This window comes from Schistocerca serialis, chromosome 3 (genome assembly GCF_023864345.2).
Source record: "Schistocerca serialis cubense isolate TAMUIC-IGC-003099 chromosome 3, iqSchSeri2.2, whole genome shotgun sequence".
NCBI classification, from domain to species: domain Eukaryota; kingdom Metazoa; phylum Arthropoda; class Insecta; order Orthoptera; family Acrididae; genus Schistocerca; species Schistocerca serialis.
In genome coordinates, this window is record NC_064640.1 from 65,358,338 (window position 1) to 65,376,641 (window position 18,304).

The 18,304-nt window shown below is 39.9% G+C and overlaps 1 protein-coding gene across 1 annotated transcript in view; it reads left to right on the top strand.

The window, feature by feature from the left end:
- LOC126469713 (alkaline phosphatase-like) overlaps positions 1-18,304 on the top strand; it is a 244,989-nt gene that overhangs the window by 173,252 nt on the left and 53,433 nt on the right. The window contains exons 3-4 of the mRNA XM_050096898.1: positions 1,624-1,816; positions 1,908-2,071. Of these exons, the coding sequence (XP_049952855.1) occupies positions 1,624-1,816; positions 1,908-2,071 (357 nt within the window). The remainder of the gene's footprint in view (positions 1-1,623; positions 1,817-1,907; positions 2,072-18,304) is intronic.

Here is an 18,304-nt window from a genome sequence, read left to right on the forward strand (position 1 = left end):
GGGGGGGTGGCAGGCCAGGGGTTGTGTTGGTAACTCGTGTGCCAACAAAAGTGTGAGCTCTCTGTGCACATTGAAAACACGCCCTGTAAGGTCAGACTATAAATTACCAGTGGAACTTGCGGAAGAGCACTGTGGTGTGGTAACCTGCCCCTGGAAGACGAAATGCCGAAAGATGTTCTCCTGAATATTATCCACTTCACACCTCATATGTTGGCGAGCACAGTCCGGCGACACAAAACCCAAGTCCATTGTTTGAGTTAACGGTGTAGCACTCGACCATTGTAGAACAACAAAGTTTGAAGTTAATGTGGTTGGAGATCGCGAATCACTATGGAGTAATGGGGAGCCAGCTGTTGGTGAAGGATTGAAGGGGCCTGGCAGTCATAGTTGGGCTTCCAAATCTTCGAACAAAGCATTGGGTGAGGTGGCCATGGTGGCATCTGCATAACCTGTTGATTTACAACACATGGCGTGTAAACTGTCCCCACTAATATCTGTGTATACATATATTTCGACAACTACCATACACGTGCACACAGTACAAGGTCTAAGAACAGACTGAATTAACATGGCAGCTCGGATAAGCGACCTGAGTCCCAAAGATTAATGTTGTCTAAGGTCAATACGACCTATCAATGCCACACTCATATACTGACGAGTCATAAAATTAAAACTCCCCACCATGAGAGTAAAAGCTGCCTGGTGGCAGCAAACAACCCTCATGTGTTCCTATTTTGACCCGATCACATCTTCAATTATCATTCTAGTGGGCACTGAATCATTGAGATGGTACTCTGGATCACTGTAAATAGATTTCCTTGTCAGATAAATTACATTTTTTGTTACAACAGGTCAATGGCCATGTCCAGATACACAATCATCCAAATGAACAGCTACTCGAAACATGCAGGCCATTGGGTGCTCTATTATGCTGTGGGGGATACTCAGCTGGGCTTCCACGGGGCCTGTAGAAGTAATCAAAAGACCACAACAGTTGTGGAGCGTGTGAACATTATTGCAAACCACCTACTTCCCTTCAGGGTTGATGTCTCCTCTGGAAGTGATAGTTTCAACAGGATAACTATACATGTCACTAGACCAGAATAATGCTAGAGTGATTTGAGGAGCATGAGAGTGAACTCACATTGATGTCGTGGCCACAAAATTCAAGTGATCTGTATCCAAAGTAACACATCTAGAGAACTATCAGGCTCCAGCTCAGTGCTCACAAACCACTGGCTTGTGATTTACAGTAACTGCCCGATCTGTACATAGACATCTGTTGCTCCTTATCTCCAGAAACCTACCACAGTAACCCCTCTTTAACAACTGTCCACACGACACACCTATTCTCTCCCAAAGTACGTGACACTGAAGAATGCCTTTAATGTGTCTCATTTACTGCTGATCTAGTGACTTACCTATTAAATTAGTAATACTTTTCTACAATGTTGAAATCATCCATTGAAGCAGCCATGAAGTTTATTTCATAAAATTAAAACTTTTGTAAACGGTTAGGTACAAATATGAACTTCTTCAAAATATGGTATATTACTATTTAGTGGAAATGTTCATTCATTAATTGCATATTAACATCTCCTATTACTGTGCTTTTGTTTCTAGACTTATAATGCTGATAGAATGGTCCCAGACTCTGCGAGCACTGCAACAGCTCTCTTCAGTGGTGTGAAGACCAATTTTAAAGTAGTTGGCGTTGATCAACATGTAAACTATACTGATTGTGCTGCATCACTGGACAAGACTCGCTGGCTGCATTCTGTTCTGAAATGGGCACAAGATGCTGGGAAAGATACAGGTTTGTGTTATTTAGATGGAAGATATGCCAAATGACTGATCTGCATCATTATTCAAGAGTAGATAGAATATTTGCTTTTCTGCCACTATAGGCTTTGTTACTACAACCAGAGTAACGCATGCAACACCAAGTGCTCTCTATGCTCACACTGCCAGCAGGGACTGGGAATGTGAAAGCAAGATGCCAGCATCAGCAAGTCACTGCAAAGACATAGCACGACAGCTTGTGGAAGATGAACCTGGGAAAAATATTAAGGTTAGCTGCAAGAGGTTTAGTATAGTAATTTCACACTGCAAAGGTGTTAAACAGAAAATGTGAAAGAAGTTGAAATTAATTCTCTGTCCAGTACCCAATGAAAACTGATGATAACAGGTGGGCATATCAAACCAGTACCCAGCATTATGCTACAAACATAAATATGTAACTTCTGAATGCCGCATCAAAAGGTGAGTTTGGAAAGACTTGAAATCTATTTTATGAAAATAAAAAAAATATTTCATAATTGACTGGTCATAGTTGTTATTCTATTTTGTTAATGTTTACAATCATGGTATTGTAAAGTACCTGTTACTGATAACCTAAAGCTTAAAGAGACACAGTTGTTCCAGCAGGCAGAAACCGCACAACTGCACAACTATAGCAAGCCTTTGCAGTTTGTAAACTGGCTCCACAAAGTATAGAAACCTTGTAAGTGAAACACGTACATCCTCACATGAAATACCACAGAAAAAAATTGTATCTAATTTCATTTCTGTTCTCATGACTCTCTAGAGAGAAAATCTGCAGGCAGATAGGTGAAATGTCAATAAAATGGGGCCTTGTATATGGCCACAAACAAAGCCCAACATTATGATGATTAAAACAGCAACTGTGTAGAATACCACATAAATGGATTCATTGTGTCTCCATCTCAAGCCACACTACATTATACAAAAAATGAAATGAATGTAGGTAAATGAAAATTTGTATTAATAAATTATGCTCCACTATGTCAGAGAAGAAAACACCTTTAACAGGTGATAATAGCTCAGAAATGGAGGTCAACACATGAATTGAGGAACCAAGATGCCTTATGAGACTCTGTTATCTTGGACTCATCATCAATTCAAAAGGGTGAAAATGCATCTCTTTGCTAGATCATAAGCATTTCTAATCAAAATGTGTGTTTTGTTGAAGGTTAATGATTTGCATTTTAGTGACCCAACTTGAAAGAGCAGTTCCCAAAAGGAAGTCGAAGATATATCTGCTCAGTAAGATAAAAGGAACTGTGGACACTGGAATGTGGAAAAAAGTTAGGAAATAGTTCCTGGGTGCAGTCAGGGCAAATCAAACAACTTCAGAAGCACATCTTGCATTGGAGAATATGGATAGGTCGTTAATAGGTGCCAACCAAACACAACTGTCCTTTCTCTATATGGAAATGACTAACTGCCTTATCAGTTGCTAGTGATAGAATGCCAGGTACAGGTATCATTATGTATATAATTTTGCAACACATAACTGAAAGTTATCCTTCACAATACTTTAGATAACATTTATCTTAGGGAAATTAAACAGATTCATGTTGTGGGGGTTGGGGGGGGGGGGGGGGGGGGGCTGTGATGCCTCTCTTAAAACTTGGAATGCTTTCTATATCTCCAAGTAATTATTGCAGTGTTACTTTATATCCAGGGAAAGCCTGCAGTGAAAGTTGAAATATTTTTTCTCTTATTCAGTACAATTAAAGCAGTATTAATTTCATCCCAGTGGTTTCTACTGTATTCCCTGTGCCACTGAACCACAATTTAACATGTGTGAGCAATGGAAAATGTACAAAAAAAATGTCACCTTTATGAGAAGTAGTTTAATGTTGTGACTAATCATGCTGTTCTGAAATAGTTGTTAGGATTGAAGGGCCATCCAGCAGACTAAAGAGATGGGCATTAACACTTGTTGAATTTGACTAAGAAGTTGTTCATGTTCCAGGAAAGAAAGATGAAAATTCAGACAGATTAAGCAGGAAAGCAGCAGTGGTACAAGTACTGGGTCAGTGCTTTAAGGAATGGCAAGCAGTCACTGAAAGTGACTGCAAGCAATACAGGATTTAACAGAAGTTCAGGATATGTGACAGTCTGCTGTGCAAGGTAACAAGGCTAGGATCATGAGTAGCAGTATAGGCTAAGCTGAAGGAAGAAGTTCTAAGGGAAGTGAATGATCATGTGTTGTCTAGCCATGGAGAATGCAGAGCAATGAACCAAAGGGTAGCAGAGAAGTATCGGTTGAAAGGAAGAACAAGAGATGTGGATCATTATGTGAAGAATTGTCTACAGTGTGCACCGAACTTCGACTTGTATTGTGAGTACCATTACAGAGACTACCAGAAGCTTCAAAACTGTTTCAGATGATTGGGTTGGGTTGGATGTGTTAGCACCATTCAACCAGTCTTCAGTGGGGAATTGTTTTGTGCTGAGTTATTGATCATTTCTCTCAGTATGTCTAGCTAGTACATGCTGAATCAGCAGACAGTTACAGATGATGGTCAATAGGTGGATACTGAAGTCTGCAGTACCAGGAATGATGATTACAAATCAGGGTCCAAACTTCATGTTGGGCTTGATGAAGATATTATATCATTTATTAAGTGTGAAGATATCAAGAACTAGTCCACTTCATCCTAAGTCAAATGAAAGTTTGGAATGACTGCATTGGATGATTGGGAGGATGCTGAGTTACTATGTGAATGACCGGGACATGTCTCTTTTGTTTGTAGTGTGTGCATACAGTTCAAAGGTCCACACCAGTACAGTATTGTCACCATAAGAAGTGGTATATGGAAGAAGAATTACATCATAATTTTGTATGATTAAGGTAAAAAGAAGCAAGGACAGAGAGACAGCCGGTGAATTCATGGGAACAATGAGAGAGGTATGGAAGGGAGTACAGAGGGTGGGCACCATGGCTTTGGAGAGACATGAGGAAGCATACAAATGCAAGGGAAGCTTACTGTAGTATAGAGTTTGTAGTGGGTGATGTTTTCTAGCCCTTATACACTGAAAGGCAAGATGAAAAAAATTGTGATGAGGTACCAAGGTCCTTATCAAGTTATAGAAACCACATCACCATCAACAGTGAGCTAAAGTTGCTGACAAGGTTGAAAATAGTGTGTGTTGGACAGCTACAATCGTTCAGAGATGCCCTGGAGTCGATCCCAGGGATAGTAAGAGTGGAAGCAGAGGAAAAAGCAGGATGGAGGAAGCAGAAGGGTACACAGGAAAGTGTGAGTCAACCCTTGCACATTATGATCAAGGAAGTAGCATATGTATTTCTATTGTGTTTATTAATGTTCATTTAGAATATTATGTGCAGGACACTGGGAGTGGTATGTTAAAAGTAATGTCATGAATTTTGTATCAGAATAAGGAATGTTTAGTTTTACTTTTGTGAGTGATTCTGACCAGTGGCAGCAAACTTCTTAATGGGAAGTGAGAATGAATCAGGCATGATTACATGTGTTGGTTAGTGGTTATGTGCTGGTGGGAACAGTGTGTTGGTTGGTTGGTTGGTTGATTTGGGGGAGGGGACCAAACAGAAAGGTCATTGGTCCCTTAGGATTAGGGAAGGATGGGGAAGGAAATTGGCCATGCCCTTTCAAAGGAACCATCCCAGAATGTCCCTGAAGTGATTTAGGGAAACCATGAAAAACCTAAATCAGGATGGCCGGACATTGGTTTGAACCGTCATCCTCCTGAATGTGAGTCCAGTGCCCTAACAACTGTGGCACCTCACTAAGTTGTTGGTTAAGATACTGGTGTTTGGAAGACATGTAAATTTTAAGTGCTACACCACACATTCCTACTTGGTGAAATTAGGAACCATAGGAAAATTTGTGTAGGTGAGAACAGGTGGTGTGTTGCTGATGTCTGAAGGAGGAGACAGTTATGGAGTGATAACAGAGAAAGAGTCATGACAATGCCAGAGGCGGAAAGTTGCAGTATATCCAGCTTGTGTGATTCAGATGAGCTTAAACACATGCACAGTACAGTTTTTCATGGGCAGACAGGGGGTCAGCATTGTATGATGGATATTGTGGAACCTAGGCCATATTTCCATGAAGAATGTCTGCATTGGATTTATTCTGTATATTACAGTGTAGTAGCAGTAGTGAGTTGCTATGAGCAAGGAAGGCTCACGGGGTTGTGGTTGTTGGAACTGAAAGATAGTGGGTTACTGGTTAACGGTGCAGCATGCGACATAGCAGGGCCAACTTTCCATTTACCAGTCACGGTGACAAGAGTTACTCATGTGAGCATAACACAGCTCCAGCTGTACTGGTTGAGCAAGCCACTAAAGATGCTCTCCAAGCAGAACTGAACTTTTCTGAACTACACTCCTGGAAATTGAAATAAGAACACCGTGAATTCATTGTCCCAGGAAGGGGAAACTTTATTGACACATTCCTGGGGTCAGATACATCACATGATCACACTGACAGAACCACAGCCACATAAACACAGGCAACAGAGCATGCACAATGTCGGCACTAGTACAGTATATATCCACCTTTCGCAGCAATGCAGGCTGCTATTCTCCCATGGAGACGATCGTAGAGATGCTGGATGTAGTCCTGTGGAACGGCTTGCCATGCCATTTCCACCTGGCGCCTCAGTTGGACCAGCGTTCGTGCTGGACGTGCAGACCGCGTGAGACGACGCTTCATCCAGTCCCAAACATGCTCAATGGGGGACAGATTCGGGGATCTTGCTGGCCAGGGTAGTTGACTTACACCTTCTAGAGCACGTTGGGTGGCACGGGATACATGCGGACGTGCATTGTCCTGTTGGAACATCAAGTTCCCTTGCCGGTCTAGGAATGGTAGAACGATGGGTTCGATGACGGTTTGGATGTACCGTGCACTATTCAGTGTCCCCTCGATGATCACCAGTGGTGTACGGCCAGTGTAGGAGATCGCTCCCCACACCATGATGCCGGGTGTTGGCCCTGTGTGCCTCGGTCGTATGCAGTCCTGATTGTGGCGCTCACCTGCACGGCGCCAAACACGCATACGACCATCATTCGCACCAAGGCAGAAGCGACTCTCATCGCTGAAGATGACACGTCTCCATTCGTCCCTCCATTCACGCCTGTTGCGACACCACTGGAGGCGGGCTGCACAATGTTGGGGCGTGAGCGAAAGACGGCCTAACGGTGTGCGGGACCGTAGCCCAGCTTCATGGAGACGGTTGCGAATGGTCCTCGCCGATACCTCAGGAGCAACAGTGTCCCTAATTTGCTGGGAAGTGGCGGTGCGGTCCCCTACGGCACTGCGTAGGATCCTACGGTCTTGGCGTGCATCCGTGCGTCGCTGCGGTCCGGTCCCAGGTCGACGGGCACGTGTACCTTCCGCCGACCACTGGCGACAACATCGATGTACTGTGGAGACCTCATGCCCCACGTGTTGAGCAATTCGGCGGTACGTCCACCCGGCCTCCCGCATGCCCACTATACGCCCTCGCTCAAAGTCCGTCAACTGCACATACGGTTCACGTCCACACTGTTGTGGCATGCTACCAGTGTTAAAGACTGCGATGGAGCTCCGTATGCCACGGCAAACTGGCTGACACTGACGGCAGCGGTGCACAAATGCTGCACAGCTAGCGCCATTCGACGGCCAACACCGCGGTTCCTGGTGTGTCCGCTGTGCCGTGCGTGTGATCATTGCTTGTACAGCCCTCTCGCAGTGTCTGGAGCAAGTATGGTGGGTCTGACACACCAGTGTCAATGTGTTCTTTTTTCCATTTCCAGGAGTGTATATGTGGAATCCATACCTGATCCATTCCCTGAACCAATTAATACCCACCCAAGATGGGTGAATCTCTGGGTGGCAATTAATACGTCACTTTAAACAGTATTTGGAAGGGCAATGATGACCATGTCATGACACCTAGTGCTCTAGCGACTAACTGTGCTTTGCACAGCATTCATTTATTTAAGATGGGGAGCTGCCCACCAGACTGATCTACCAGTAAAATAGATCCCAGTAGATTGGATTCCTACAGTGTGAAATTCCACCCCCAGACTTGGTGCCACGGTGCAGTGGGCCTGCTAGTCCATTCCAGCAGCAGTTGAATTCCTGCTAGGAAGCAGCAGGTTGTGCCCTGGGCACAGCAGCCACCCACTGACAATGCAATAGGTGCTTCTCTTGCTGTTTCCCTTGGCTGCCTGGGTGCAGTAATTCATCAAAGAGGGGCTATCTCCACAAGATTCCAGTATTCATCACTGGTGTCAGTGCCCACCCAACATAGCTGCAGGCCCAGCACCGAGTGCAGATGTCAACACAGCAGGGTGTTGTAGCCAGCTGGGCAGACACTAGCCACCAGCTGGCAACTACTGGTCCACTCCTGTGTGGCAGGGGCATGATTGCCTCCCCACCATGCTGCAGAATCAATGTTACCATAGGAAATTAAGTTTTAAATTTGACGGACACTTCTTCCTGGGCCTCATCAGCCTGCCATCCTGTTTCATCCCACAGCCACTCGGCCTTCTGCCAACAAATCTGCCTCATGCCACTCATGGGTCATGTATAATGCAATTTTGACTCATCACTCATCCCAGAAAGTTAGTCGTTTTGTAACATTTTATTTTGCTGTATTATGGTAGTATATTTTGGAGCATTTCAACCAACCTCATTGCTCAGAATTTTATACAAGGGCACTGTAGACCAAATTTTTAAAAATCCATATACTTAAAGTGATCTGGTAACTGTTTTTAAACATAAGCTATTGCAAACTGATAAATCAGTAAAGTTGATTTTGCTTTTGAATTACTTTATCAATAGCATTCAAAGTGGTACAACCATATGAATCTTATAGTGAGAAAGGCAGATGACATACAAAGATTTAGTGGGACAGTTCTGGTGCACCATAGTATATATGCAGATACTCATGAGGGAACTAAAGTGAAACATATCATGCAATTCTGTATATGAGTACTGCTCATCTATGTGCTTCTATATCAGTTTGATGTGACTAAAGAAATTAATAATTTCCACTGAAAAGCAGTGAAGTTTATGGAAGGCTTATCTGATTGCTATGAGCATGATGCACAAATCATCAGTAAATTTCAGTAGAATACTCTACAATTAAGGCATTTTTCAACATATGAAATCCATTATTCATCAAAGAGTCTTCCCCCCTACAGATTTTCGTGTTCAGAAGTTGTAATTATAGATTTAGAAAAATTTAGTCATTAAAGAAGAATAAAAGCAATTGTTATTGTCGTGCAATGAATGGACTGAGAGCAGACGGTTACTATTATTGTGACTGATCTGTCTGACTCTTAATAAAATTAATATTAAAACATAGCTATGTGAAAAACACATTCCAACAATAAGGAAGGTGTTGACACAGTTGCTTCATTAGTGAACATTTTTCTGAATCATCACAGTTGAAAATAAAAGTATAAGTATTCCTAAAATTGACAGCTGTTCACTTCTTTACCTACGTAAAGTGAACCAACAAAAGAGAATTTAAGAAAGTATTCATAAGTACAAATGTTTCATAAGATTAATTATCCGAATCAAACTGATTGAAGTCACTCCATTACTTTTGATTAATTAGTTTGCAGGTTCAGGCCAGTACCATTTTAATTTATTTATGTTTTTTTTAAATAAAAACACACACACACACACACACACACAGTGTAGGTCTTACATAATTACTAGTATCTGAGTGTTGCAGCAACAATAAAGAAAGAATTCAATTTCATGGTATATGTGCACCTGACGACTGATTTTTATTCTGAAATTTTCGTTCTATTTGTAGTGATTTCATGGTACCCCATCCTTGATGTTCTTCTTTTATTTTTCTCTGGTTGCTTGAGGTTAAGTTATCCAAAGCTACTCTTTGTGGAACAAGACACTATGTAGTTCACAGATTACTGATAAGTAAAATAAGAAAAAAATTAGATAATTTAAAACAAATTACAAAAACAAACAAGATGTCTAGTATTGTATGCAGGGTGACCCAGAAATAGCATGACAAACTTAAAAGGGTTGTAGAGTGTGTTTCGAGGAACAAATCAAGGGTAGGTACTCATTTCCAGAAAGCTCATCCAATGATGCTATGGAGCATCGAAGTTATAGGCTCCAGTGTCTGCCACTAGGCTACCTCTTCAGCAGCTAACATGACTTTATACACTGATAGGTTGTAGATGGAACGTCTCACAATGTTGTTTGTTATTCAGTGATCACAATTTTTTGCTATTGTGATCAGTAGAGAAGATGGAGCTAGCTGTTGCAAAGAAATGCCTTGTCTTCTATGAATGTGATGATCTCTTGCCTCGGTGGATGACGGTTTTGGACACATCCACAGTTTTTTTTCTCTTGGAATCCTCTAAAATCTTCAGTGTCTTTTGGTATACAGGGGAAAAATAAACTTCAGATGGAAACCCATTTCTGAAACCATCATCCACCAAGGCAACAGAGCATCACAAGGCCTGTCTACGCAACAGCTAGCTCCATCTTCTCCACTAACAACCATGGCAATCAGATGAAATCAATGAATAACAAACAACATTGCAAGATGTTCCACCTGTGGTCCATCAGTGTACAAAGTCACATTTTTTACTGAAGGGATGGCCTAGTGGCAGGTGCCAGCATCTATAACTTTGATGCTCTGTAGCGTCACTGGATGATATTTCCAGACATGGGTTCCTACCCTTTATTTGTTCCTCAAGACACCCCCTCCAACTTCTCAAAGTTTGTTGTAACGTTTTCAGACACACTGTATACAGCTAATAAACAAACTGCAGAAAAAGACTTTAGCCTGCTGTGAGGAACCATTGGACAGGATAAACAGAGTATATACAAGGAAGTTTTTCAACTTAGATTGGAAAATCTGGGGTTTTACAGTCTCACATTTCATTCCAGTGGTAATATGCAGAATATGGCACCCCTTTCCGCACAGTGGTTGGGAGGTGTTGTCCAAGTGAAAATCAGTTTTCTGTGTAGCATTCTTCTCAGTTTTTCTGCTGGATCTAAAGATCAATGTAACAAACTAATTAGGTGGTCCAAATGGCCACTTTCTACAGATGAAACGTCATTGTTTTGTCATCTCAAACTGATGTAAACATCAGAGAATGCCACCTTGTATGAGCTACAGAAAATCATGTGCCAAAAGATGTCAGTGGTACTGCCAATGTAACACACAAATAGTCACCACAGTAGTTGTTGGCAAGACTATACTGTGTGGGAAGGGGCCATTGTGCACAGAGGAGAAACAAACTATTTCAATTAATTGGCTGAAAACCCTTTGGGGTTGTCCAGCCAAGGATACTATACAAGACTTTCTTTAGCTGCTGGCAAAAATGATTTGCCATTACCAAAAAGTGCCATCAAAATCTTGTGGCATATTGTCCAAAGTACACTGTGTTCTGACACAGATTAGTGAAGGACCTTGCTTAAATTTTAAAACTAGTCTCTTCAGTGCCTTCTGAAAATCTCTGTGCAATGCATGGCAAAGGATACTTTTCACTGTACCCTAATTAGGATTTTGTTCCATTTCATTTGAATATGGAGTTCAGGATGAAAGATTGCTTAAAAGCCTCTATGCATACTGTAATTAATCTAATCTCTTCTTTGCAGCTTTATTTTCATTTATTTATTTGTTTATTTTCTGATATATATGAGTCAAACAAATATGTGGCCATTCATGCTGCCATTCTTTGTACATGGTAAATATTCTGATGGGAAAAATAATCTGCAAAACTTATTTGTATCCTACAATTTGATCTCAGGAAGTAACTTTCGAAGACTGGTGGATAAATACGGTAGGTCTCTACTTGATAATGTTTGCTTTAATGAAGCTCAAAGCAAGAGAATAATGATATACCCAGTAGCAAATGCCCTTCCTGATTATAATTCACAGTTATTAAGGATAAATAGGATAGTGCCTTACAGCATAGATTCTAATCAGTGGATATTGATTATAGTAATTAAAGGCCTTAGGATAAACATTTCTAAACATAGTTTACAAGAGATGGCCTGGGACAATATTTATAATGAGCCAAATGCTGACTTAAAATTTAATGTATCCCATGATAAATTCATATCATTTGTGAAGCTATCTTTCCACATAAACTAATCAGAAATGACATTAAACAGCCGCAAAAAACTCCATGGATCACTAGAGGGATTAAAGTACCTTGTGAAAGGAAAAGTTAAATGAATCTGTTGGAAAGAACAAGTACAGAGCCTGCAGTAGTTGTACACTACAAAAACTACTAAACATTACTAAGAAAAACTTTTAAAATATTAAGAAATGCAGATATAATGTCAGAAATCAGTAATTCCCCAACATACTTAAGTCTTTATAGAATCTAATTTATTTATTTATTTATTTTATTTATCCATCCATTGACAATAAATATTGTATGGATGTTGTCAAGGGTACATGTAAGCCATTTCAAAGAAATGGGACACAAACAATATATACGTAAAAAAGTACAAAACAAAATAATAAAATGAAGTTAATAATAATACAATGAAATTATTATAGCCTATATACATCCCTGCTTGTTATTTTAAATGCAAAGTCTGTTTTTCATAAGGCTTTAGTTTTGTCCTCCCTAAACAGCAAGTCCTTATATACACAACACTGCTTAAGTATATATTTACATCACACAACAGCTGTCCTTTAAGTATGTAAATGGAATGAATGATTCGGAATGAATGATTAGGTACAGATAGAGTATTTTCCATTTGCCTTTATAAATATCATCAGAAAAAATTTATTGACCTACATAGTCATTTACAGAATAAAAACATTGTTCTACTAGAAATTTTTTAAGTTCTGTTTTAAATTTGTCATCATCTTCTAACTGCCTGATGTTGACCGGCAGTGCGTTGTATAGTTTTGCACTGATATGGCTCACATGCCTTTTTGTTCGCTGAGTATGGAGTGCTGCGCTATTACGGGTATTGTAGTTATGAAAGTCGGCATTTGTCTGAATATCTGCAATGTGGGTCCTGACATACAATACAAATTTGTATATGTATAAGTATTCTAAGCTTTTTGAATATGGGTTTGCAGTGTGTCTGTGGATGACTGTGAGTTATTATTCGGATGGCCCTCTTCTGCTACAAAAAAATTTGTTTTAGGTGCCCTGTTGTGGAACCCCAAAATATTATTCCGTATGTGGCAAGAGATTGAAAATAGCCGATACAGGACAACAGGCCACAAAAAAGGATAAAGTCATTATTGATGTAAACAAAAGAGCTGTAAATGATTAATTTAATAACAATTTCTTAAATATAGTAGAAAATGCAGAGGCATGTAGTACAAGAGAAAAATCAGAGCAATATATTGAAAAAGGAACTCACATTAATTTCCATCATGCCGATGTTTCACCCGCTCCTCCTTCAAAAGTTATGAAAATTATATATTCTGTCAAAAGTAAAAACACATCAAGATTTGATGGTGTTTCCAACACTATGCTAAAGACTTTTTGATGCACCACTAACTCATGGTACTTTTTCAGAGATTAAAATATTCCATTGTTAAATCCCTATACAAGAAAGGTTTTAGGAGAGATATCAACAAATACCAGCCTGGTTCAGTGCAAACATCACTTTCCAAAAGCTTCCAGATGGCGATGTATTCTATAACAGTAACCCACCTGAGCAACCGTAATATCCTCATAAAATAACAGTTTGAATTTCGGAAGAGTTGTTCAACTGAGAATGCCATTTACACATTCACCCACCAAATTTTACAGGCACTAAATAACAAAACAACACTAGTGGGTAATTTCTGTGACCTATTCAAGGCATCTGACTTGTGAATCACGTTACTCTCATAGATCAGATGTGGGCAACCTTTGGTGACCCACACGCCTGATTCACATACTTATTTAAAATCGCAGACTGCCTCAACTTGTGACATGATAGCAGCGCTCCTGGCACGTGAAGCCAAAGCTACAGTGTCTGTGGCATTAATGTTTATGGGATAATGGACAAATGTGAATGGCATTTCTTTTCTAATATGCCTTGTGAACAAATTATGCCATAAAACATATATTTTGAAAGAATATTTATTTCATATTCACCCATGTTCAGATGTTTACATTTATTACATCATTCCTTTACTTACAATGTTTTACAATAGCTGTCTCAAAAACTTCAGTTGCAAAATCCTGCAACACCATCAGTAAGGAAACAATCTTCATGGCTCATAAATAAATGTAAACATCTGAAGATGGAATGCCAGACATCTTGGAATGTTATCATGGAAGAATAAACACCCATAAAGTAACTGGTTGTGGCAAATTCTTCATAATTTACCGCCATTATCACTGATTGTAGTGTTCTAATATGTCCACAGTGGACAAGATTTGTTCACTAATGTTAATACAAGGAAGAATAGGAAAGCAAAATATGGCAATGAGACAGGCAAATCCAGTCAACAAACAATTAGTAGTTCCTTTGTGATTTTTGACCACAAGTAGGCAATTCGGTGTTTGAAATCTAATATGTTAATATCCACAAGCATTATTACCAGGTATTTTTTAAATATTTGTCCAAAAATACTTTTGATGACTGACCACAGAAATATCTGAAAATACACTCTGAAAGGAAAGGGGGGGGGGGGGGGGGGGTGTAACAATGTGAACTGTGAACACCTCACACTCTGTCTCCAAGATTCAGGCCTGATCCAATTGGTGGATCACTGGTTGACCACCCATTTCCTAGATAAACCGAACCAAAGGATTATGTCATATCTAACTAAAGGAATGCAGAATGTTATATTTAATAACACAATATGATCATTTATGGAATTCCACAACTACTGCTTCTCACATATGTAAACCATCTTCCATCTTAAATCAAATAAGCAGTATTAGTTCTTTTTACAGATGACACTGGTTTTAAAATTGATCAAAACATATACAGGGTGGTCCATTGATCATGACCGGGTCAAATATCTCATGAAATAACTGTCAAATGAAAAAACTACAAAGAATGAAATTTGTCTAGCTTGAAAGGGGAAACCAGATGGCACTATGGTTGGCCCACTAGATGGCGCTGCCATAGGTCTAAGGGTATATCAACTGCATTTTTTTAAATAGGAACCCCCATTTTTATTACATATTCGTGTAGTACATGAAGAAATATGAATGTTTTAGTGGGACCACTTTTTTCACTTTGTGATAGATGGCACTGTAATAGTCACCAACATAGGGCTCACAATTTTAGACAAACAGTTGGCAACAGGTATGTTTATTAAACTAAAATTCAGAACGTAGGTACATTTGAACATTTTATTTTGGTTGTTCCAAAGTGATGCATGTACCTTTGTGAACTTACAATTTCTGAGAACACATGCTGTTACAGCGTGATTACCTGTTACTACCACATTAATGCAATAAATGCTCAAAATGATGTCCGTCAACCTCAATGCATTTGGTAATACATGAATGACATTCCTCTCAACAGCGAGTAGTTCGCCTTCCATAATGTTCACACATGCATTGACAATGCGCCGATGCATGTTGTCAGGTGTTGTCGGTGGATCACGATAGCAAATATCCTTCAACTTTCCCCACAGAAAGAAATCTGGGGACGTCAGATCCAGTGAACGTGTGGGCCATGATATGGTGCTTCAACGACCAATCCACCTGTCATGAAATATGCTATTCAATAGCGCTTCAACCGCACACAAGCTATGTGCCGGACATCCATCATGTTGGAAGTACATCACCATTCTGTCACACAGTGAAACATCATGTAGTAACATCTGTAGAACATTACATAGGAAATCAGCATACATTGCACCATTTAGATTACCATCGATAAAATGGGGGCCAATTATACTTCCTCCCAGAATGCCGCACCATACATTAACCCGCCAAGGTCACTGATATTCCACTTGTCGCAGCCATCATGGATTTTCCGTTGCCCAATGCCGGTTTACGTTACTACTGTTGGTGAATGACGCTTCGTCACTAAATAGAATGCGCGCAAAAAATCTGTTATCATCCCGGAATTTCTCTTGTGTGCAGTGGCAGAATTGTACACAATGTTAAAAGTTGTCACCATGCAATTACTGGTGCATAAAAATATGGTACAGGTGCAATCAATGTTGATGTAGCGTTCTCAACACTGACGTTTTTGAGATTCTCGTGCAATTTGTCTGCTACTGATGTGCGGATTAGCCGTGACAGCAGCTAAGACAGCTACTTGGGCATCGTCATTTGTTGCAGGCAGTGGTTGACGTTTCACATGTGGCTGAACACTTCCTGTTTCCTCCCGTTGGGCATTTTGATCACAATAGCCATACATGAACACAATATCGACCTTTTCCACGATTGGTAAACGGTCCATTTTAACATGGGTAATGTATCATGAAGCAGATACTGTCCACACTGGCAGAATGTTACGTGATACCGTATGGACACCTAAAAATTTTCTGATTTCCACCCTACCTATTATTTCCTCACCATCTGCTACACTTATTATTGATGTAGTACCTCTCAATGTGCAGAAATGAGTATATTGCCTCAAGACGTGTTACATCAGGCAGAAATTAAAATGTTCTCCTTCATGTGCTTGAGGAATTCCATCTCTACTAACATTCTGAAAATATTAAGAAGTCAGTATTTTCCATTAATTGACCAAATGAGTGTGGTGGTATTGAGCTACAAGATTTAAGGTATCAAAGATCTCGTTTACTCTAAGTCATAAACAGTTTTATCTCCTAATGCCTGCCTACCAGTCCTTGCTATATCTGCAGTTAGGGAACATTCCCATACAACATGATCTGGTGTACCGATGTTGCCATAATCACAACTGGCTGTTGCTCTCTTACAAATTCTATTAAGGTATGTGGGGTATGACCCATGTCCAAAAAGGTAATTGACCAGTGCCTTGCTCGCCTCAAGATGTGTTATCTGAAGCCTTTCAATTACATCAGGAAGAAATTAAAATGTTCTCCGTCATGTGTTTGAGGAATTCCATCTCTACTAACGTTCTGAAAATATTAAATTCTTTATTGCTAGCAAATTTTCTGCCAGTTTTCCAAGAATATTGTGTATTTTTTCATGTTTTTTCTTCTTCAAACAATATATGGCAGCCTTTTCCTTATTTGTACATCCAGGGAACATGGAGTTATTAATACAGTTAGGACATCTGTAACTGTGGCACTGATGTCGTCACAGGATTGTAGCAGAATTTCTAGCAGTATTTCTCGCCAAGGGCATCCATACCTACAAATATGGGATGGGGGAAGAGGGTTCATGACCTCCCCCTAGTTCTCAAGAAACAGGAAAAAATGTGGTATATTCACGTGTTTTTCTTTCAAAAAAATGATTTAAAAGTTAGTGTTACGCATGTTTTCAACATGGTGAAATGTAAAAAACTTTATGGTACTTACAAGTCACCATTCATCTTCCAAAATATTAAAATTCACCATACACCCAGGTCCAACCTCCCCCCCCCCCCCCCCCTCCCCCTCAAACACTAGCACTATAGCCCACAGTTGCAGTGTTAATATAGTCTCATGGTACAGTCTAATTACATTCAAGGGCAAATAAAGCCTACTGTATTCCATATTGATGATTTTATTCATTATATAACTTCCTTTTCTTGTTACAAATTCTATGTGAACCTTGAACGTCCAGTGTTCATCCAGCAGCTTGCCTAAATACCTGTTGGTGGTATGCTTTGGCATTATCTTTCTGATTTACTGTAATTGGTGGGTTCCCAATAAGTCTTCCTTTAAGTAAAAAATATGTCAAATTTTAACTTCCATCTGCTAGTGCCATTCATGCACAATTCCAAAGAGTTTGCTACAGTTATTTTCTAGCAAATCTCACGCCTGATATGCACTGAAAGTAACAAGTCACGAGCATATGATACAACTACCAACAACTCTAGACTGTTAATCTATCCAGAATTGGTTCTAAGTTAGCATCCCAGAAGTGGGGACTGGAAACTGAGTTCTGAGAGCATCCTTTCATAGTATGTTTGCTAATTGTTGATGTAGGACTTGTAACATCATTTATTGGCCTCTGCAGTAGTCCAACAGACAGTAGTCCGGCATTCTTCCATATTAGGGTTGTCTTTAACACAAAAAGGGGTGCATAATGCTGTCACAAAAATTTGGATTTCTTACCCAAAGATATAAAATGTCTGACAGAGATATAAGTTAAATTTGAAAGCAAACTGAAAAAGTTTCTCATTGACAACTTCTATTCCATGGAAGAATTTCCATTTTTGTAATCTATAAAAGGTGATGAGTAGGAATTATAATTTACATCTGTTTTTTAAAAAAAATCTAAGTACACTTCTGGAAAATGAAAAGCGAACACCATGAATTCATTGCCCCAGCAGGGGGAAATTTTATTGACCCGTTCTTAACGGCATATATAACACACATTCGTACAGACAGAGCCATATGCATGAGAGTACTGTCAACAGAGTATGCACAATGTCAGCACTAGCACCGATTATACCTT